Genomic DNA, 23,158 nt, shown 5'->3' with positions numbered 1-23,158 from the left:
GTTGGTTTAACCATGGGATAAACCTTTCAATGTAAACATCTTAATAGAAATCCATGGTCTGGGAATGTAGCTCAGTGGCAGAATACTTGCCTACCCTGGGTTGAATACCTAGTAACAAAAACGGAAAACAAAAACAAAAAACCTGATCTTGTCATTTTGGGATTAACAAATCCATAGAATTAACTTGGACAAAGGAAATCATTTATTTGTTTAACAAAATAGAATGCATTTTGACACATTATATACAAATGAGGTAATTTTTGTTTTGCATGTTCCTTTCTACCCTAGTCTCTCCTTTATCATCTGCCCTTGCTCCACCAGAATTTTGAACCTTTGAATGGCCTTTACTACATGAGGCTAGCATCCTGGCAAACAGGTTTTCAACTACATAGTTGGAAAATTTGTTAACTCCATTTTTAACTACAGTGATTTCTTTAGATACATTTCTGATTTCATTAATTAGAATATAAATAATCATTTTGCAATTCAGCAACTGATTTAGCCTAAGGCTGGCTGTGAATTTGAACAAAGATTTGCTTATGTCCTGTCATTTCTTCCAGCCCCTTCCCCACCTCCCAGATTATCACATGGCAATCTTTCTTTTATTTTCCATTTAACAGCAACTGATAAGACTTTTTTTCAGGTTTATAATCATAGTCATTTCATCCAGCAGTTTTCACACACTACCAATACTAGTTGAGTACTAGGAATTTAAAATGTTAAAAGTTGTGCAATAGTGACCTCTACTGGTTATAATCATGGTATCCTGCAAGTGGGTTTTAAAAACTTGCTAGAATGAAAGTACTTTCTGTTTAAAGTGAAGTATGAATCACATTGTCTCTTAAGGTAAGGGAATTCAGCCATTATAGTATTTTGAGTTCTTATATTTTCAGTGAAGTTGTAACTGAATAACTGCTGGAAATTAAATTGAAGTTTGTTTGTTCATTTGTCTCAGAGATTGAACCCCGGAGTGCTTAACCATTGAGCCATATCCTTAGCTGATTTTGCTTTTTATTCTGAGACAGGGCCTCACTAAGTTTCTGAGGCTGGCTTTGAACTTGAAATTCTTCTGCCTCAGTCTCCTGAGCCACTGGGATTACAGGCATGTGCCCAGCTTAAATTGAAGTATTTTGCTAAAAATCAATAACCTATGGAGGACCTTACTCTAAAGATAAACTGCCATGTATTAAAATTGTAGATACCAATGTAAATCATTGATTTCTTTGATTTGTAAATAATTTGAGGGTTGAGTACTTTTACACGATGGATAAAGAAAAAAATTTTTGAGGCTTCAATTGCAAAATGCTATTTGAGCTTGTAATTGGTGTTGAAAAGTAAGGACAAGTAAATGAAAATTTAATTTAAGATATTTGCTTTTTGAGCTTAGGTCTTGTTCTTGCTTGAAATTATAAAAGTTATGTTTAAAGCAGCTTCTACTCATTCTGGTAATTAACTTTATCACAATTAAGTTGGGATTCAGAATATTATTATCTTCCCTAGATAATAGAAAGAATGTTCCATTTTTTAGTCAACAAAGAAACTAATATATTGACAATTATGGTTTTTTTTCTTAGCTTAAGTGTGTTTGTAATATAAATTACACAACATGTGGAAAATTCTTTGATATTATTTGATTTTAAAAGTAAATTTTAAGTGAAGGTCACTGTTTGGTTTATTTGATGCTTAGTTGTTATTTTCCTATTTTCTAAGGAACGTGTTCAAAAAAGTTTCCCTCATCCAATTGATAAATGGGCAATAGCTGATGCTCAATCAGCTATAGAAAAGAGGAAGCGAAGAAACCCTTTATCTCTCCCAGTAGAAAAAATTCATCCTTTATTAAAGGTAAAGATGAAACACTGCCTTCTTCCCTTTGAAAAGCAAAATAAAAACCACCATTTTCAAACACTAAGAATGTTTAACTGAAGAGTAAAATTCTCTCATTTTAAGTCTTCCAGGGATTCATGTGATGGGGAGGGATGCTATGATAAGTCTAAATTGAACAACATGATTTAAGGTAATTTCATACCTTAAAGTAATTATCAATCAAATTGAAAGACTAAGAAAAGTTATTATTGTGGATTTTGTTTCCAGGTGTTATAAGAACTGCAAAGAAAATTTATAAAATTCCACCTTTCTTGTTGTTTAGAGCTAAGTTTCCATATAAATAATTTAGAAATTAATATTTTGTACAGGAAATTGTGTGAGACTTCAATAAGACTCTGTCTAATCTTTGAACAACAACAACAAAAAATCCTGAGTATCACCTAAACTAGCCAATTCAACTTGCTGTTTACATCAGTTTAATCTCTCCAGAACTAATGGAAAGAATGACTGCTACAAACCCTAATAATTCTCTTTCTGTTCTGTTTAATACAATGAACAAACTATTGACTAACTTATAAAAAAAAAGTATAAGAATTAAAACCTTAATACTTTTAAATATCAATAATTTTGCATACACTATAATACAGGCAAAATGCTAATGCTTACTTGTATTGTCTCTGAGTTTTATTACTCAAGAAAACTATTGTCATTATTTCCAGTTTGTAATGAGAGAAAGTATCTAACTTTCTAACAGAAAGTATCTAACTCCCTGGTTCAAATCCATAAGACTCAAAGTGATAGTGTTAAATAGATCTTCTTAATATTATACATAAATGTAAGGCTTACTACTTTGATAATATTTAAGACTGTCAATTGGCATTTTTGTCTTTGGTGGCTGAATAGAAATAGCTGCCTTTGTCTTATTGACTGTTTTGACTGAGGAAATGTGCATGGAAAATTACTAAATTATTAATAATTGCATATTTCTTTGTAATTCCTTTTTTAAGATTTTCATCAGCCATACATTGACTTATAGTCAGAAAGAATCAATAAATTGAGATATGTACATACTATTAATAATCATAAATTTTGAGTTTTGTAATCTAATTGTGGATATTATTTCAAGTTACTGGTAAATCTTTACCATGATACATTTAATAGTTTTTATATATCCCAAACGGTAAATGCAGCCTGCCCACAACTTATAGTAGACTTATTTCAAAGTTTTTCTCCCCCTTAATTGGATTGTTTGGAATTTGCTCTCCTACAAGGAGAACAAAAGACCTATAAAAGACCATACTCTTTGAAGTCTAATAATAGAACTATTTAATGTGCTCTTAGTAACTACCGTTGTGCAGTGGGACAGAGCACTTTTTTTTTTTTTTTTTTTCATAGGAACAGCCAGAGAAATGTGCCATTAAGATTTGGGGGAGCCTAGGTTCCTTAGGAAAAAATAGAGGTATATGATATTTCTAGATGCCAATAATGTATTTACTCTTGTATAAAAGAGAAAACTCCGTTGTTGTAGTTACTTACAGGTATTCTTACTTGGGTAATGAAGAACATAACTGAAGAGTAAAATATACCAAACTTGAACTTTGCTTCCTAAGTTAGGGATTATATATTTAATAATGTATGCTCTTAAGTGTTTTACATGACCAGGATGATTTTGCCTTGCCTTGTCTTAGTTTACATTTTTCAGTTGTAATACATATATTTTTCATAATTGGACCATTTAAATTATAAAATAAAACATTGATAATCACAGGCCTCAAAGTTAAGCTAAAGTGCATGATTTTTAAAAATTTGTAATCAAGTGTGTTCAATTTTTAGTATATGGTGTCTAAACACATTTTTCTTTTAATTTTGCAGGAGGTCCTAGGTTATAAAATTGACCATCAGGTTTCTGTTTACATAGTAGCAGTATTAGAATACATTTCTGCAGACATTTTAAAGCTGGTGGGGAATTATGTAAGAAACATACGGCATTATGAAATTACAAAACAAGATATTAAAGTGGCAATGTGTGCTGATAAGGTAGGAAACTGAGCTTCTATATGTTTTATTTCTTAAACTTGTGTACTATATTTTGGGGAATACTTCTAGTAAATCTAGTAGCAAGAATTAGGATATCACTTTCTAGAAATATATTAGATACATAATATTAAGATGTTTTTAAACATGTAGCAATTTTTATATATTGCTGCAACTAGGGTTTATTATAGTAATAATATCTTACAGTGAATTTCTTAAAATTTAATTTGAATTGGAAGATTTAAAAGGCTATAGATTTACTTGAAAACAGTTTTTTAAAATTTGAAAGTACTAAAAGTTTTATTTCAACACTTAGTTTTCTTTAAATACTACTTGTGCAGTGTTTCAATAATATTAAGACCAAACATTTATTGAAAGTTGAGCATATACATGATTTATCTCATCTGGTCATTATGATACTCTCTAATGTAGGTAATCTGATCTGTATGACACTGTAGAAGTTCACAAGAAGGGAAAGATAAGTTTCAGGAAGACTAACAATGGTAGACTTCTTGGAGAAAACAAGGCTTGTTTTGATTCATCCCTACCAAATGTAGGAAAATAAGCCAAATATGAGAGATTGAGGCCATGGAATAAGGTGAGAATGGCAAGGGTATAGAACAGAAAACACCAAATCAGAGAAATTCGAAGTAGTATTTGGGAACAAACCAGAAGTGATAGGTTAACATGAGAGACAGATAGCTACTAGTGTTGATAAAGAACTTGGAGGAGGCATGTGTAATATTAGTAGAATTCTATTTTAGAGAAGTTTTGAGGGGTTATAGCAATATATCCATAAAGATGCAGTTATATACCAGATTGTTTTTTTAGTCATTTAAGAACTTTATTCACAGAACTTTAGGGCATTTACCTTCAAATTTGACTGTAGATTCACATTTATACTTTATATATCTCTAACTATATAGGTATTGATGGATATGTTTCATCAAGATGTAGAAGATATAAATGTATTATCTTTAACTGATGAAGAGCCTTCCACTTCAGGAGAACAAACTTACTATGATTTGGTAAAAGCATTTATGGCAGAAATTCGACAATATATAAGGGAACTAAATCTAATTATAAAAGTTTTTAGAGAGCCCTTTGTCTCCAATTCCAAATTGTTTTCAGCTAATGTAAGTATATTGTGTATATATATGTCTATCATTATATGACAACCTTGAATTTGAATTTGTCTAGTTCACACTAATTTGCCAATATTTTTAAGCTGTTGGACTTAATTTATGATCACAAATAAAATGCTACAAGTTTTAAGAGATCACATATCACATATTAAAAGAAAATATAAAAAGCAGACTGATTATATAAGTTAAAATGAATTCAGAATCTTTGATACACACCAAGCAATAAAGCCTCTTGTCTAGGTAGAAGATATTTTTGCTTTATTTGGCCAACTTGAGTCATTTAATAAATATTTCATTGATACCAACTGTGTTGTCAGGTACCATACTTAGCAGTGGAGATTCAAAGATAAATAAGAAACAGTTTGTTCCCTCAAGTTAAGACAGAGATGTAAATTTAAAATTAAATTGCAATACAGTGTGTAGTAACTATGATAGAAGTGTGACAGCAGTATTATTGAGAGCACAAAAAATGGAACCAGTAACATTGACACTCAGATAAAGCATTGCTGGTGTTATAATAGTAATCAAACTAACCTAATTGGGACCTAAGGAAATGCTGATTGACAGCAAGTGAGGTTGTCTAAGGGAGTTACATACTAGTAATTCCTAAAGCTACTCAGTCACAGGTGACTGATGGAGAAACAGTGCTTACTATGGAAACTGTGAGTAAACATTAAAAAAAAATAAAAGAACAAGGGTGGGGGTGTAGCTTAGTGGTAGAGTGCTTGCCTAGTATGTGTGAGGTCCTGGGTTTAATCTTGAGCAACACACACAATAGTAATAAATAATAAGGAATAGGTTATAGTGTTAGTTGTGCAAATCTGTAGATTATTTAAAAAAACACATTGAATTACCCACTTTAGATGGATGAATTACATGGTATTCAAATTATCTTTCAATAAAGTTGCTTTTAAAAATGAGTAAAGGTGCTGGAATGCAATAGCACACACCTGTAATTCCAGCTATTTGAGAAGCTGAGGCAGGAGGATTACAAGGTCAAAGCCAACCTCAGCAACTTAGTGAGCCCCTATTTAAAAATAAAAAACAAAAAGGGCCCAGGATATAGTTCAGTGGAATGCCCTTGGGCTCAATCCCTAGTACTGTAAGTAAAAAATAAATAAGTAGTTTTAAAAAATAACAGTAAAGGAAAGGCAAAGATGTTTTAGGACACAAACATTAAGAACTAGAAATGGTCAATATCAATAATCATCTAAGAAATGCACATTAAAACCACAATGAGGGGCTGGGGTTGTGGCTCAGTGGTAGAGCGCTCGCCTTGCACGTGAGAGACCCTGGGTTTGATCCTCAGCACCACATAAAAATAAATAAACAAAATAAAGATATTCAAAAGAAAACACAATGAGCTGCCACTATACACTCATTAGAAAGACTTAAAAAAAAAGACAATATCAAATACTGAAAAGGATGTGGCACACCTATTTGTGGGAACATAAAGTTCCCATATTACTTTTGAGATGTAAATAAGTATAAATATTTTGGAAAAAAGTTTGACAGTTTTGTATAATAATAAGCATAAACCACCCATATTATCTAGTAATTCTACTTCTAAGTTTTGTCCTGAAAAAATAAAAACATGTTCATATAACACTTGTTCACAAATGTTCCTAGCAGTTTTGTTTTTGCCCCAAACTAGAAACAACCCAAGTGTCGATCAGAGTTGAATGGAGTGGACTGGCATTGTAGCTAAGGAGTAGAGTGCTTGCCTAGCATGTATGGAGCACTGGGTTCGATACTTAGTATCACATAAAAAATAAAAACAAAATAAAGGCATGCTGTCCATCCATAACTACAAAATAAATAAATGAATAAATATATAAATAAGTTGAGTGGATATACAAAGTGTGACATGTCCATGTGGTGGAATGATGCTCAGTAATGAAAAGGTATGAAGTACTTATACACATAGCAGCGTGGAACAAAGAAATTAGACATAAGGGCTGGGGTTGTAGCTCAGTGGTAAAGCACTTGCCTAACATGTGTGAGGCACTCGGTTTGATTCTCAGCACCACATATAAATTAATGAAATAAAGGTCCAAAACAACTAAAAAAAAAAAAGAAAGAAACTAGACATAAAAGACTAGATATGATTCCATTTATTTCATATTCTAGAAAAGGTACTTTTCTAGTGATGAAAAGAAGATTATGGGTTCCCTGGGAGTGAGAATAGTGAAAATTGATGGGAATGAGGAATACAGAAACTTCTTAAGGCAATGAAAATGTTACATATCTTGAATAAGATGGTAGTTATAAGAATGAATACATAAATCTCACCAAAAAGTACATTAAAATAGGTATATCTTACTGTATATAAGTCATATCTCAAAGTTAATTTGACAAAATATAGTCACTGATAAAAATAATCAAAAAATAGTAACCAGTGGATTTTAGTGTAATCATACAAAATTGATTCCACATTGCATCTAACCTTTAAGAAACTATCATTCGGGGCCTGGGGCTGTAGTTCAGTGGTAGAGCATTTGCCTAGCATGTGTGAGGCGCTGGGTTTGATCCTCAGCATCACATAAAAAGAAATAAATAAAATAAAGGTCCATCTACAACTAAAAAAAAAAAACAAAACAAAACTACCACTCATTAAATTTTGGTGTAGGGCCATAAAAGGATGTTATTTATGGGAAATGTCTAGAATAGGCAAATCCATAGAGATAGAAAGTAGAATAGAGGTTGACAAGGGCTGGGAAAAGAGCAGAATGGAGAATAATTGTTAATAGGTTTACAGTGTCTCTCTGAGGTAATGAAATGTTCCAGGATTTGATAATGTGATTATACAACTCTGTAAATACACTGAAAACTGTCAATATCATAAGCATGTTTCATAAGGGTAAATTTTGTGGTATATGAGGTACATCTCAATAAAAAATTATGAAGAATCTTTACAAAAGAATACCTAACAGTTATTTGAGTAGACTATTATTCTCCCTTTCCTAATATGTATCTGTATAGCTAGATTTTCTTCATGCATTTCAACCAAAATAATGTATCCCAACAGATTGAATGGCAAGAAATGATAGAAAAATCCTGCTCTCTTCTATTAAACTACTTGTTAGATTTGCAAAAATGTAATGTGATACCATTTTATACTAAATATTTCCTTTTTGTTATTTTAGAAAAACAGTTGCTTTTCACAAAATGTTACTTATGTTATCATGTAGTGAGTTCATTTTTATAAGTGAATTAAATGTTTAAACATTGTTGGTTTTAATTTCTAATATGGTAAATATTTATAGATACAAAAAAAGTCTATAAAAGTGTGGTAATTTATTAGATAATTTATGAGAGTGTGAAAGAGTCCTAAGACAAAGTTTGAGAACCATTTTTCAAGAGAAATGTATTTATTACCTGTAAATTGCAAAACAAATTATTGAGTATTTTTAATTTATAAGTCATTAGTATTTGTCAGTATATTTTCCATGTTAAGTTCTGTGATTATAAAATGACTTATAAACTCAAAATTTATCTATTGTTACACAGCCTAATTGAATTAATATATTTCTCTCCTCCCCAATAGGATGTAGAAAATATATTTAGCCGTATAGTAGATATACATGAACTTAGTGTAAAGTTACTGGGCCATATAGAAGACACTGTAGAAATGACAGATGAAGGCAGTCCCCATCCTTTAGTAGGAAGCTGCTTTGAAGACTTGGCAGAGGTAAGTACTTCAATTTTATATATAAAAAATCTTAAAATTGTGTATATAACCCTACTTTTGCATTAAAATTGGAAATTTTAATTCTATGTCTAGCTAAAGTCCTAGATACTAACTGTTAGGACTACTTACCTGTTATTGCCCCTTCTTCATAGTGTTATTGTTAATATTTGTTTCTGTTATTTCAACAAACATACAAAAAATGGTCTCCCATTATAGAAAAGCAGATTCCATAGATGAGAGGTGCCAACGCTGACACCCAGTGGCCTATTATGAAATCTTTCAAAGCAAGAAAAGTCAATGAATCAATGAAGAACTTGGATCTGGGGTTAAATAACTTGTGTTCCACTTCAAGTTCTGCTGTTTATTAGTTGTGTAACTGTGAGCAAGTTATTTTGCTTCTTTAAACCTCTGTATATTTGTAAAGTACGGGTGATGATAATATAAGAACTTGAAATTTTTGTGGAAATTGAGTATAACACAGTCAGCTACTCAATGTGTGGTAACTACATTATTATTTTGAAGAGCAGGAATGAAACTTGGGTCCAGGGCCTAGATGATTCAGAGACGGTGAGGCAGAAAATTTTGTAGCCTTTTCCTGGACTATTTCAAATGCTAAAATATATGAGTTCTAACAAATGAGCATTTGATAGTCATTCATTCTGGGTTTTCTATCTCTTGCTCTGTCCTCACTTTAAAATCTACTCTCTTTTACTATAACAGTGTTGAACTTATGGGGGGAAACTTTTAAAAAGAGATATAATACTTAATGGCTAGATTAAAGAATTCAGGTCAGATGCAGTAGTGCAAACCTGTAATCCCAGCAGCTTGGGGGCTGAAGTGGGAGGATTGCAAGTTCAAAGCCAGCCTTAGTAACTTAGCAAGGCCCTAAGCAATTCAGTGGGACCCTGTCTCTAAATAAAATACAAAATAAGGCTGGGGATGTGGCTCAGTGGTCAAGTACCCCTGAGTTCAATCCAAGGCACACCCCCCTCTCCTCCCACGAAAAAAGAATTCAGAAACAAGAAAAGAACACTACTACTACTTCTACTATTCAACATTCTCTTAGCAGTGCTACCAATGTAAGAAATAGACAAGACAAAGTTGTCCTATATGTAGTCACTATAATTGTCTACAGAACAAGTCCAAAAAATTTATATATAATAATAAGAACTAGTAGGAAAGTTCAGTGTAGTGGCTAGAGAAAAAAATCAGCATATAACAATTGGTGGCATCACTGTGCTCAGTCACAATACATTGAATATATAACATTAAGGCAAAATATTTCACTTATTAAATGATCTAAGGTACTCAGTAATAAACCTAACTACATATATGCAGCAACATTGTTTAAAAAAATAATTAGGTTCATAAGGAATATCTGAATAAATGGAAACACATATCATATGTATGGATGGAAAGACTCAATTTGTAATGATGCTCATTATCTCTCAAGTAAGCTATAAATTCTGTAAATTGATCCTAAACTTTGTGTTCAATAATGAAGGGATAAAAAAAATTAATTTGGAGGAACAACAAGTTGAGGGGACTTGCCCTGTCACTTATTAAGATTTGTTACAAAGCCATAGTAAATAAGAGTGTAATATTGGTGCTGATATAGATAGTGGGACAACAGAATAAAGAGTCCTAGAAAAAAAAATGCACATTATATGTGCCAGAGATATCATTAATTGGTAGGGAAAGAACAAACAAATAACAGATGCTGTGTCAAAATTGCTTATCCTTAAGGAAAAATATTCACTTTTTATCTTACATCATTCTCAGAAAAGTTCTCAATAGATTAAAGATCCCTATGTTTATGAATTGGAAGAATCAATATTGTTAAAATGTCCATAGTACCCAAAGCAATCTATAGATTCAGTGCAATCTCTATCAAAATGATAATGACATTTTTCACAAACCTAGAAGAAACCATGCTAAAATTTATATAGCCCCCCCCCCCCCCTTACAACCCCAAATAGACAAAGCAGTCTTGAACAGAAAGAATAAAGCAGGAAGCATTACATTACTTGATTTCAAGACATACACAGAGGGCTGGGGATACAGCTCAGTATTAGAGCACTTTTGAGTAGTGTGTGCAAAGCCCCTGATTCAGTCCCCATCACTGGGTCCAGTGGTAGGGGACCCCCTAAAACTATAGTAATCAAAACAGCATGGTATTGGTATAAAAACAGACACATTCACCAGTGAAACAGAATAGAGAGCCTAGAAGTAAACCCACACATCTATAACTAATTGATCTTCAACAAAGGTGCTAAGAATATATATGGGAGAAACAGTCTTTTCAATAAGTGGTGCTGGGAAAATTGGGTGTCCATATGCAGAAGAATGAAACTGGATCCCTACTTCTTACAAAATTGAACTAAAAATGGATTAAAGGCTTACATGTAAGACCTGAAACTATGAAAGTGCCAGAAAGAAATGCAGGGAACAGCTTCAGGACATTGAAACAGGCAAGGATTTTTTGGATAAGACCTCAAAAGTGCAGGAAACAAAAGTAAAAATAGGCAAATGGGAGAAAATATTTCTAGCTATACATTTGATATGGACTTAATATCCAAAATACATAAGTAACTCAAACAACTCATAACCACCACCATCCCCAAAAAAGTCAAAAAAACTGTTTTAAAAATTGACACTTGGCAAATAGACTTTTCTCAGAAGACACATGAATGGCCAACAAGTCATGTGAAAAAATGTTCAACATGACTAATTATCATGGAAATGCAAATCAAAACCACAATGAGATATCATCTCATTCCAGCTAGAATGGCTGCTACCAAAAAGACAAAATATAACAAGTGCTAGGAGAAGGTAGAAAAAAGGGAATCCTAATACACTGTTGGTGGGAATGTAAATTAGTACTCTTCATTAGGGTGCAAAAAATATGGAGGTTCCTCAGAAAATTAAAAATAGAACTATATGATCCAGCAATTCCATTCCTGGATAAATATCTAAAGGAAATGAAATCAGCATGTTGAAGGACATCTACACTATCATGTTTATTTGGTAGTGCCAAATATTGGCAATGAAGTGGTCAATTGTCAAGTCACTACTGATGAGTGTATAAGTTGATACTACTAGTTAGAAAGCAACTTCCCCCTCTAGTTATATGCTTTAAAAATATGCATATGAGCATAATAAGATATCTAAAGTATTTATTACAGAACTATTTATAATTGTGAAAAATGGGATATTATTTGAATCACTTTTAATAGAGAATAGATTAAGGTGATGTAATCATAAAGTAGAATATTATAGAGTTTTAAAATAAATTAATTAGAAGGAAGTACATGAATCAGAATGGATAAATCCTGATAATAACTTTGAGTATAGAAAGCAGCTTGCTGAAGAACATATATTATGATATGTATGTGAAGTTTGAAAGCTTGAAAAATAATTCATTGCTTTTGTTCTTAATATATATGTAATTATAATTCCTTTCGTTCTTGATACATATGTAATTGTAATATAAAAACCTATATGGGAAGGTTTATCAAATCCAGGATAGTGAATACTTGTGGGGATCAGCAAAGAGGGATGTAGACTTGTGAAAGGGAGCCTAAGGGATTTACAAATTTATCTCTAAGAATGAATATATGTGATGAGAGTTTGGATTCCTAGTGACTCGTCCATTTTTTTCTCTCTTGAGCTCAGTTAGCTGTTTTAGAATAATCCTGGCTACCGTTAGTTCAGAGCTTATTTTGTGCAAGACTGTATAAGTGCTTTACATAGATATCTCATTTAAGTCTTAAAACAACCCTGTGAAGTTGGTATTATCCACATCTTCCAATGAGGGATCATTCTTACAGTAAATAGTTTGTTGAAGGACACACAGCTAGTAAGTAATCAGAATTGGAACCTAGGTCATTATGACTCCAAAGCTTATGTTTTTAAACCACTACACTATGTAAAGTCTTTCTTTTGTTTATAAAGTTACTGGGAATTTTTGTAATACCATGGGGCTTTATTGAGAGGGAAGGAAGGCAAACATAACTATTGTATACCATAATTTCTAGCAGTTCAAAGAAACCCAAGGTCTAATCAGAACTTCATTTCTTGTTCCTATCCACTCTATTCATTTTTAACTCCTTTCTGTTAATGTTGACACCTTACTAAACATTTCTATAAAATATATAATGAACTGCAGTTTCTGGTATTTTTACAGAAATGTTTAGTTGAAGGAATTAAGAAGTGAACTTAAGATGCTGCTGTAGGAATCCAGAATGACTTGGAACTTTATATGTCATATTGCATTTCACAAATCTTCTGATTTCTGATCTGGTGTTATTCTGGTACTTACTGTTATTACTATCTTTCCTTAAAAAGCAATTTTTTTTTCCTTAAAAAGCAATCTGAGCTGGGTGCAGGAGTGCATGCCTATAATTCCAGTGGCTTGGGAAACTGAGGCAGGAGGATCATGAGTTCAAATCCACCCTCAGCGACTTAGCAAGGCCCTGACAACTAAGCGAGATTCTGTTCTAAATAAAATATAAAAAAGGGAAGGGGATATGTCACAGTGGTTAAGCACCCTGGGTTCAATCCCTGGTACAAAAAAAAACCAAAAAGCAATCTGGAAAACAACATTAAGGATGATTAATACATAAACACATTGCTTGTTTTGCCATTTCCTCCTACCTCCTTCTACTACATTGCTCCACTTATTTCTTCTTCCTCTTTCTATAATTACCCTTTGTGGAAATGAGCTCTTATGAGAATCTAGAGCACCATTTTCATAGTAGATTTAGACCTGGAATAGTGGATAGAATGGAAGATGGAAATTTGCTGCTAAAATCAAGTTTCTTACTCTCTTTTTTTCCTCAGGAAACATTGATACGCTTTAGACCTAACTGTTAGAATTTAGTTTATTGATGACTAGCAATTTAGAAATAATGGTAAAATTTTTTTGGCAGTGGGTTAAATTGTTTAATGAAAGCTATAACAGTATATTTTAGGTAATAGAAACTGTTTTCTTTGTGTCTAACACAAAGAAAAACTATGAAAAAATAAGTTTTTGGCATCAGTAAACATTTATGCCTTATCTAGTTATTGTTATCTGTATTCTTTGTTGTTCAAGCTAAGCTTTCTTTGTTTTCCAGAGAACCAAGTCCTACTTTTTGCCCCTCTTAATACTGTAAGGAATCCTTTAATGAGCGGTGCCACAACATATGAGGGACCTCTTTGCTTATCAGAAATATTATATTTATTTTATTAAAATTATAATTAATAGTCATAATTTTTATTTAGAGGTTTAAAAAATATATACATATAATGTACTGGCATAGATAAGCTCATAATTTAATATTTTCTATTTATAGTGGTAGGGTATTTATGTTTTACCTTGGAAAAAGATTATTTATGTTTTAACTTCTTTATTTTCTAAGGAACTGGCATTTGATCCATACGAATCATATGCTCGAGATATTTTACGGCCTGGTTTTCATGATCGTTTCCTTAGTCAGTTATCAAAGCCTGGGGCAGCACTTTATTTGCAGGTACAGTAATTTTTAAATCAAGATGTATAATGTCTGAAAAGTAAACTTAGAAAAAAAAATTAAATCACTTTCTTTTCTAGTCAATAGGCGAAGGTTTCAAAGAAGCTGTTCAATATGTTTTACCCAGGCTACTTCTAGCCCCTGTTTACCACTGTCTACATTACTTTGAACTTCTGAAGGTAAGAAAATTCTAATTGATATTTATAAACTCTTCAAATGTGATGAAAAAGCTTCACATATGCTAGGCAAGCACTCTACTAAGCCACAGTCTCCATCCTGTCATATAAATTCTTTCCCATTCTATTTGTAGATATTATATGAGCATCCATGTACATTGGTGTGTATCCATTTTCTTTTTCCAGTTAAGTAAATCTGCAAAAGAGTAGCATATTTTCTCCAATTTCTATAGTAAATTTTAAAGCAATTGTTAAATATTTTTATCTTGTGCACTTTTTGCTTCTGTGGCTGATTCTTTGAAAATAACCTTGGATTTATGCTTCCAAATCTCCATTTGGTGACCTCAGCAGATTCAGGAACTTAGATAAAGGAATATTCTCAGATGTGAATAAGGCTGAAAATAATGGTGATGACTAATTCACCTAATTTTCTCAGTTCAAATTTGTAACTCTCTCTCTAAACTGCTTATCAATACTTTAGAAGCAGTGAATTTGTATAATCCCAGTAAAAATCACCCATTTGATTAGAGTTCAAAATATTAAGAAGCACAGCTCAAAAGGAAAGGGTCTGTTTTCTTTTTTCTTTTCCTGTTATGCCCTGAAATTAAGGAAAAGAAAAACCTTAGTCTGTAAAATTTAAAATTTATAGCCCAAAGTCATATTCTGTTTACTTTTAATGACCTAACCCTCAAAAGACAAAACCGATATGCATTAATATTATTATTCCCTTAAATTGGGATATAGGTATTTGCTTTCTGGATTGATGAGTTATCAGTTGCTTTCAAAGTATCTTAACACTACTATTTGTGGATAGCCCCAACTGATAGACACTTAGGAAAAGATTGGTAAGTTCAGGCAGGGTAGTACCATGTCTTTAACTCCAGCTACTCAGGAGGCTGAGGCAGGAGGATCACAGGAGACTAGTCTGGGTAACTTAGATATATAGACTCTGTTTCAAAATTAAACATTTTTAAAGAGGGCTGGGGGTGTAGCTAAAGGTAGAGCATTTCTCTAGCATGTGGGAGGCCCCAGGTTCATTCCCCAGGACTGCAAAAAGAAAAGAAAAAGACTGATAGGAACGGAGTCAATCATTTATTTACCCTGTAGCGTTTTTGTCCCCATCACTTGGTAAACTCTAAAAGAGCTTAGTTTTGACATTCACAAAGTATTTATATTTGATTTTCAAAATTTAAGTTGAAATGTAACTGGAGTTCCTGTGAATACCTTCATTAACTGTACTAGTAATGAGAAATGAGGATGTAATCAATTTTATTTGCTTGTATAATGCTTTATACAATGTTTGAAGTGGGTAGGCCTACACTTATATAAGTAGTATTTCTGTTTCTTTATGACTGCATTGAGGGAAGGAGAATCTGATCCACAATAAAATCTATCATGAATCATTTAGAGTTGACTGTTATCATTTGCTTACTGAAACATTTTTAAAGAAATGCACTTTTGTCAGAAATAAAAAATACGAAAAAGACATTATTAGTTCTTTATCTTTTAAACAAATATTTCTTTCATCAAAGAAAACTCATATATTATAATTCTGTTGTTGAGAATGTACTACTAGAAATTTATAATTTGCTGGAACAGATGATATGGGCTTTCTGTAATGAATCATTAAATGAATAGAAGATCTCTGAATTTAGTAAACTGGAGGAGCTCTCATCCTTACCTTTTGTTTCCATTTTCTAGGTTTCTTTGCCTTATAGTAATTTGGACTTAATCCACTTAAATTTCAAGTAGGAATGTTTGAACTTGGAAAGAGTTAAGGGAGCAATAAAGTAATATTTAATCACCAGGTACAATTATAAAGCTCTTAGTACTCTGTTTGAGATTGCAAACTCTTACCATTTGTAATACAGGGTGGTTATTCTAAGAAGGTAATCAAGCTTTTGGTATGAGATATTTTTTATAAAGAATTCATTATGAAAACCAGAGTCATGATGAGACACTTGTAGTTTTATTACCTAGAATCCTTCCTTGCAATGATTTCTCTGGTAGCAATTTTTACCTGAGCCTGTAATGGTGTTCTGAAGGATGCAAAGTCCATATGAAACCTCAAGGCAGTTATAATTTATAAATAAAAACAAGATGCTTCGATGAAGGTTCAGAAGTCTATAAAACCCAATCTTTTTGTTTCTTGTTTTTTGTTGAACTCAGGGGTGCTTAACCACTGAACCACATGCTCCTTTTTTTTTTAATTTTTTAGTTGTCAATGGACTTTACTTATTTATATGCAGTGCTGAGAATTGAACCCAGTACCTCACACATGTTAGGCAAACACTCTACCACTGAGCCACAGCCCCTCCTGCCCCTTTTTATTCTTTATTTTGAGACAGGGTCTCACTAAGTTCCTTAGGGCCTCCCTAAATTGTCCAGGCTGGCTTTGAATCTGTTAATCCTCCTGCCTCAACTTCCCGAGGGCTGGGGTTACAAGTATGCACCACATGCCCTGCTGAAACCCAATCATTTTAATAAGATATTACTTATTCCCCAAATACAGGCAGTTAATTGTAACTTGTGGCAACTTGCAAGATTTCTGTTAGCTTAGGGGCTTATATTCCTGATTCATATCAGTGCCTAAAGTTATATTGCAAAATTAACAGCATATAGGGCAGGAAACTTTGTCTAATCCAGATGCTGATCATTTTTTAAAATTTTTGATACCAGAGATTGAATCAGCGGTGCTTAACCACTGAGCCACATCCTCAGCCCATTTTTTATTTTGAGATAGGTTCTTGCTAAGTTACTTGGGGCCTAGCTAAGTTGCTGAGGCTTTGAATTTATGATCCTTTTGCCTCAGCCTCCTGAGCTGCTGGGATTACAGGTATGTGTCACTGTGCCTGGCTCTGATCATTCTTTTTTATGCTGAATTCTCTCAGCATTATTGTGCTGTTTATACTTTTCTTTAATTTGTTTTTGTTTTTTAACTAATTATTTTCATTTAGCAGTATTTTTTAAGTGTATTCTCTAGGATGCTAGTGTCATGAGATATTCTTTTTCCCACTTTTTCTTTGTGGTACTAGGAATTGAACCCAGGCCTTGTATATGCTAGGCAAGTGCTCTACCACCAAGCCATATCCCAGCCCTCTCATGAGATATTCTAAAGTGGGGGAGGGGGTGTTCAGTGGTCAAATATTTGGGGACTACTGCATCCTTAATTATGCTCCTAGAAATGTTCAGTGTATGTTAGAATAGTAAAAGCTTTGTAAAATTGCACAGTAAAGCAATCTAATTGTTTTTCAGCATTTCCCAAGTCAGTTACACTTGCAATCCCTTTAGAATGCGATGCTCTTATGGATGTTACTTAGGGAAACTATCATGGGGATTTTTCCATCAAATGAACTTAAAGGCCTTTCAGCTCTAAGATTTTTTTCCAACTACCTGATTCTTCCTGGTTCTCCCCCATCCCTTTTTCAGAATTGCCATACTGCAGTTGTCAGTCTGAGCTTGGTAATTCTAGACTCAGTAATAATAGCACAAAATTGAGGCAACTAGAGGAAGGAAAACTGTAAAATATAAGTGACAGAAACTAGACACAATTTATCTATGAGTGACATGGTTTTTGAATGCTTATTAGACTATATAGAGGTCTGATATTTCTTCTTGTATTCTAGCTCAGTAGCTTACTAGCTATGTGGCTTGACTCAGGTTACTTCATTTGTGTGTGTGTGTGTGTGTGTGTGTGTGTGTCCTGCTTTCCTTATTTATGAAATGCTTATTTCATTGTCAAACACAATAATATACATAAAAATACTTCAGGGTAATTTCATCACTAGTGCTATTTCTTCTTATCCTGAAGATATGTTAAACTTAACATTTTTCTTTCACCATGTCTGTTCTTTCCTGTCTTCCCAAATCTATACTTTTTCCTTTATTTCCTATCTTTGTTGATCAGCTCAGGCCCCTTCATCAGAAGCCAACACAACATCCTTGGTTTTTCTCTTTTCCTTATTAGCAGATCCTCATGATTTGACTTCAGAAATGACCCTGGAATCCAGCCTGTTGTGTACCTTCTCACTGACAATGCCTTATTAAGCCCTCAGCATGTCTTGCCTAGACCAAGGTGGTACCTTCCTTACGTGGACTTTGTACCTCCTGGAACTCCCAGATTGAAACATGCTGTTGGTTCTCTGTCACCTGTAACAAAGTCTAAATTATTTAGCTTTGTTGCAGCTATCTCTCCAACTTCATCTCTCAGTACTCTATTCTACCCACCTTCTGCTTTAGCCATAAAGAATCACTTAGCAGCTGTAAATATGCCAAATCTGTTCAGGGTTCCATTCATTTGCATGTCCTTTCCCACTCATTTACTTGTAATTCATCTTCTTCTAACCTTTTTTTTCATCTGGGAAATTCAAACAGTTCTAGAGTTGGTTCCTCTATCAAGTTTCCCTTGGTTCCCTAGGCTAATCCTTTCACCGAACTCCTTACTCTGTTCACAACTCTTTGTAGAACTTGTTCCATGTTTGTTGTCTGACTGTGTTCTGTGAGGAATGAAACCACACTCTATTATCTTTGAATTCTCATGCCTAGCACAGTGTCTGGTATTTATACTTTCAGTAAATTCTTGTTAAAAAACGAATGCAAATATATATGTTTTTCTTAGAATTCTTATAAATGTATTATATTTTAAAAGAAGGTTAACTGTAAAATTTATCTAATTACCTTTACTTGGGGAAGTGAACTTTACAAGTTCAAAAGATAAAGTCTAGCTGTTAACAGTATAAGACTTTTGAACTTCATATAAACAGTAAAACAGTTCTAAGGCTGGGTGGAAAGAGGATTCAGATGTTTGTCAAGGACAAGAAATTTTAGTTCAAGGAATAAATTTAAAAGATCTGTTGTATATCATGATGACTGAAGTTAATAGCAGTTTTCAACAGTATACAATATATTGTTAAGAGAGGAAAGTAGGTTTAGGTATTCTCATCACAAATAAAAGTATATTTGGTAATGCATATGTTAAATATCTTGCTTTTGCCGTTCTAAATGTATACGCATATCAAAGCTTCACATTGTTACCTCATAAGTATATACAATTTTCCTTATTAAAAATAAATTAAGAAAATTAGCATAAGACTTTAATGTTACTGAAACTGAAAAAGAAAATACTCTTTCTTTCAGTGGTTAAAATTAGCGGTCAAGACTTTGGACTCATTCTTTGATTAGTTTGAAAGAATTAAAGTTAATATTTTATGAAGCAGAAAACTTCTTTTATGAATTTTTGAAAACTACATTGTGTTTTGAAGGTTAGGAAATCAGTAGAATTTGGTTCAACAAAATTATTTTTTTGTTGTTGTTTCTTTTATCTCCCCAAGATATACCAAGGCAAACATTAGGAAAAAACTGTCCAAGATGACTTTGAACTAATTAATTTCCTAGAGAATTACCCTATTCTTTTCTAGTATGCTGAGTCCATATAACCTAGAAAAAAAGTAGGTTTTCTTTATTTTGAGAATCAGGTTGAAATCTATATTGCTGTATATTCTTTAATGTCTTAGTTTCTTAAGGCTGCCATAGAAAAATATCACAGAGTGGCTTAAAGACAACAGAAATTTGTTCTTTCACAGTTCTGGAGGCTGTAAGTCTGAAATCAGAGTGTGGGCAAGGCCTAGTTCTAAAGGAACTAGGGAAGAATCCATGCTGTTTCTTCCTAGCTTCTGGTGAATTCCAGAAATCCACAGTATTCCTTGGCTTATAGATAACAATCAATCTTTGTCTCCATCTTTATAACAAGTTCTTTACAACCTCACATTCTCCGTGTCAGCATCCAAATTTCCCTTTCTTTTATCAAGAACAGGATTTAGAGCTTACCCTATTCCAGCATGACTTCATTGCAAATTGATTACATCTGCAAAGATTCTATTTTCTAAATACGTTTTTCAAAATCATTTCAGTTATTTGACTACTATAGTGAAAAGGTCTTTGGACTGAAAATTAAGAATCTTGGGTTCTAATTTTGCCTGTCTATGTCATCAAGTAAATGGTGTCATTTTATGTAATGTCATGTTGAAAATAATTTAGAACTAATTTCTAGAAACTAACTTTCTAGAAATAAAAGCATGAATTTGCATATTTTTTAAACAAAGGGAAGGCATCCTGTGTTTGTTGATGAATTTAATTCATAATATACATCAGGTACAATTTGGGGAGGGGGTGGTAGGGATTGAACCCAGGGGTGCTTAACCACTGAGTTACATCCCAGCTCATTTTTATTTTTTATTTAGAGATAGGGTTTCACTAAGTTACTTAGGCCTCACCAAATTGCTGAGGCTTACTTTGACCCTGTGATCCTCCTGCCTCAGCCTCCTGAGGTGCTGCAATTACTAGCGTGTGCCACCTCACCCAGCTACAACAATTTATTTTATGTCTGAAACAGTCTTGAGTATTATTCTTCTCCTGAATACCATTGCTAATATTTTTTTTTTTCCTTTAACAGCTCCTTAAGTTTGATAACATTTATCTTCCAGGGTTTCCTGGGACATAGACTGTGCATATTGAATATGCTTATTCTACATACACTATACCATATTGATTACTGCTCCCAACTCTTTTTTTTTTCCTGGATATGCACTTTTTTTCCCCACATTTTTTATTGGTACATTATAGTTTATATTGTACACAACCCTCTACTTATTTCTAAGGAGCCAAAAAAAGTAGTCACTGGTAAAAAGTGTCTCCTATCCTGTGAAAAGATAATTTTTATCATCTCTGTAGAACATATTAGTTCATAGTACTTTAGAATATGATTCCGCAGATGAGATTAAATACAATCTCATGTATGGCAATATAATCTTAGAATTTGGATTTTTAAAAAATATCTAAATAAACTGTATTTGTAAAATTAAATTGCTGCTATTGCACAATGTTATTAAATGGGCACCCATGGAAAGCATGGCATTGAGTATCACTTTGGTAAAAGAGGATGTTGCCTTATTGAGCCTCATTTACATACTAATTGTATTGCTTTGTTTCTGTAGCGACTATAAGCTGCCCCTTTGATGGTAGTTAGTTTGAATTCTGCATGAGTGGCCAGTTCAAATTAGCTGTCAAATAAAAGAAGTAACATGCTTAAACAAAGGTCATTTATTACACCAAAATTTATTTTAGATGTTTGTCTAATGTTATGAAAGTAAAAATGATATTTTAAAATTATTCATAGAAAGGTTTTATGAATATATACTTTGGGTTTAACAATATTTTTGAGATACCACTGTAGTTAAATGGCTGAGAAACTTGAGACTTTTTAGAAAACAATGCACATGTCTAAATGGATTTTTCTTTCATAATTCTTTTCATTTGTATTAGGATTCTGCATGACATTAGACACGTCTGCCCAAATGAGTAATATAAAAACATCAAAGACTAAATATCAAAGGCTCAGTATTTTGCTACTAATGCCAAATCTTTAAGGCTGAAAAATTGTCTTATATCTTATTGACTTGAATATCTCTAGCCTTTACTGCATAAATTCCTAATTCAATAATATAATTCATTCTTTAGTAGTGCCTTTATTAAATTGCCTTTTTTTACATTACCTACTGTGTTTGAAGCCTAAACTTGATAATGTTGATGCTAACATTTTGTTTCCAAAAATTCTGCCATGTTAATAGGCAAATAGATTAGAATGATAGGGATGGAAACTATTTTGAGGATAACACAGAATCCAAACTTCAGCCTACTAGTTATGTCCACTAAGTAAAAACCTAGAATCTTTCTTTATGTACGTCTGGCCACAAGCTTTCTTTAACTGGCCATAGTGAAGAGCAGTAGTAAAAGTAAAAGATACCTGATTTTGGAAAATATATTTTTATTATCCCTTTTCTATTGGGAAATATCATGTATAGATTTTTCTTTAACATGACTGAATATGTTTTTAAATGCAGATTATGCCTCTGGTGGAAAGTATGGCAAATTTTTAATGAATATAAGAAATTTGGATAATAAAAGCTCAGTATTACATAGATACTACATTCTCTTTATAATAAAATTATTGTACTAGATGAACATTATTATGTAACATTACTTGTGAATAACATTAAAACATTTTAAGCTTCTATAAAAATGATTTGGGACATTAAGATATCTGTTTACTTTTCACAAGTCATTAGTGTGAGTGTGTGTGTATGTGTATGTAACTAATTTTTATCAATTGAAGCAAAAAGGAATGTGTTGACCTTGTGACAAAAATTCTTCAAGTGCTGATGTAGTAATGATGATGATGTAAGTTTTTCTTTTTTGGTAGCCAGAAACTGGTTTAGAAGTTTACTAAACTACTATCACTTATTGTCACTCATACTTCTGTTAATTGCTTGCTTAAGTTAAAACTACCTTATTGTATTGATAATTGGTTATTTAAGAAGTAAAGGTTTCTCTCTGGCATACATACGATATTTGCCACTAATAGAGTTTCATAAATATTCCTAGCTTTACTCAATATCTTAATGTTGATACTAACGATTTTTTATGACAATGAAGTTGTTGCTAATTCTGTAGTAGAACTGCAAAGAAATCAACTTACACTTAAGTGTTACTGTTTGCAAAGTGCTTTGATTTTTTAATATTATCCCCATAAAGGAGGCACAGCAGGCTTTGTATAAGTCTCATTTGGGAGAAGAAAAATGAGGCTCAAGGATCAAGAACCGTGCCCCAAGTCACACAGAAATAGAGTCAAAATCTGATCCTAGGAACTTTATGTGGTGTGTACCTGTAGTCCAATCCTGCTTAGAGGGAGGATTGCTTGAGCCCAGGAGTTCAAGGCCA

At 32.7% G+C, this 23,158-nt stretch overlaps 1 protein-coding gene across 4 annotated transcripts in view; it reads left to right on the top strand.

Moving 5' to 3' along the window:
* The window catches only part of Sos1 (SOS Ras/Rac guanine nucleotide exchange factor 1), a 169,332-nt gene that overhangs the window by 53,859 nt on the left and 92,315 nt on the right, over positions 1-23,158 (top strand). For 3 of the 4 annotated variants that reach the window (XM_071601517.1, XM_071601515.1, XM_071601514.1), the window contains exons 3-8: positions 1,711-1,842; positions 3,697-3,861; positions 4,785-4,994; positions 8,551-8,694; positions 14,097-14,207; positions 14,288-14,386. In XM_071601517.1, coding sequence (XP_071457618.1) covers positions 1,711-1,842; positions 3,697-3,861; positions 4,785-4,994; positions 8,551-8,694; positions 14,097-14,207; positions 14,288-14,386 — 861 coding nt within the window. The remainder of the gene's footprint in view (positions 1-1,710; positions 1,843-3,696; positions 3,862-4,784; positions 4,995-8,550; positions 8,695-14,096; positions 14,208-14,287; positions 14,387-23,158) is intronic. The other variant, XM_071601516.1, reaches the window with a different exon arrangement.

Source organism: Marmota flaviventris, chromosome 14, assembly GCF_047511675.1.
Source record: "Marmota flaviventris isolate mMarFla1 chromosome 14, mMarFla1.hap1, whole genome shotgun sequence".
Taxonomy (NCBI): Eukaryota; Metazoa; Chordata; class Mammalia; order Rodentia; family Sciuridae; genus Marmota; species Marmota flaviventris.
The sequence above is the reverse complement of the archived record's forward strand: the minus strand, read 5'-3'. Positions and strand labels throughout refer to the sequence as shown.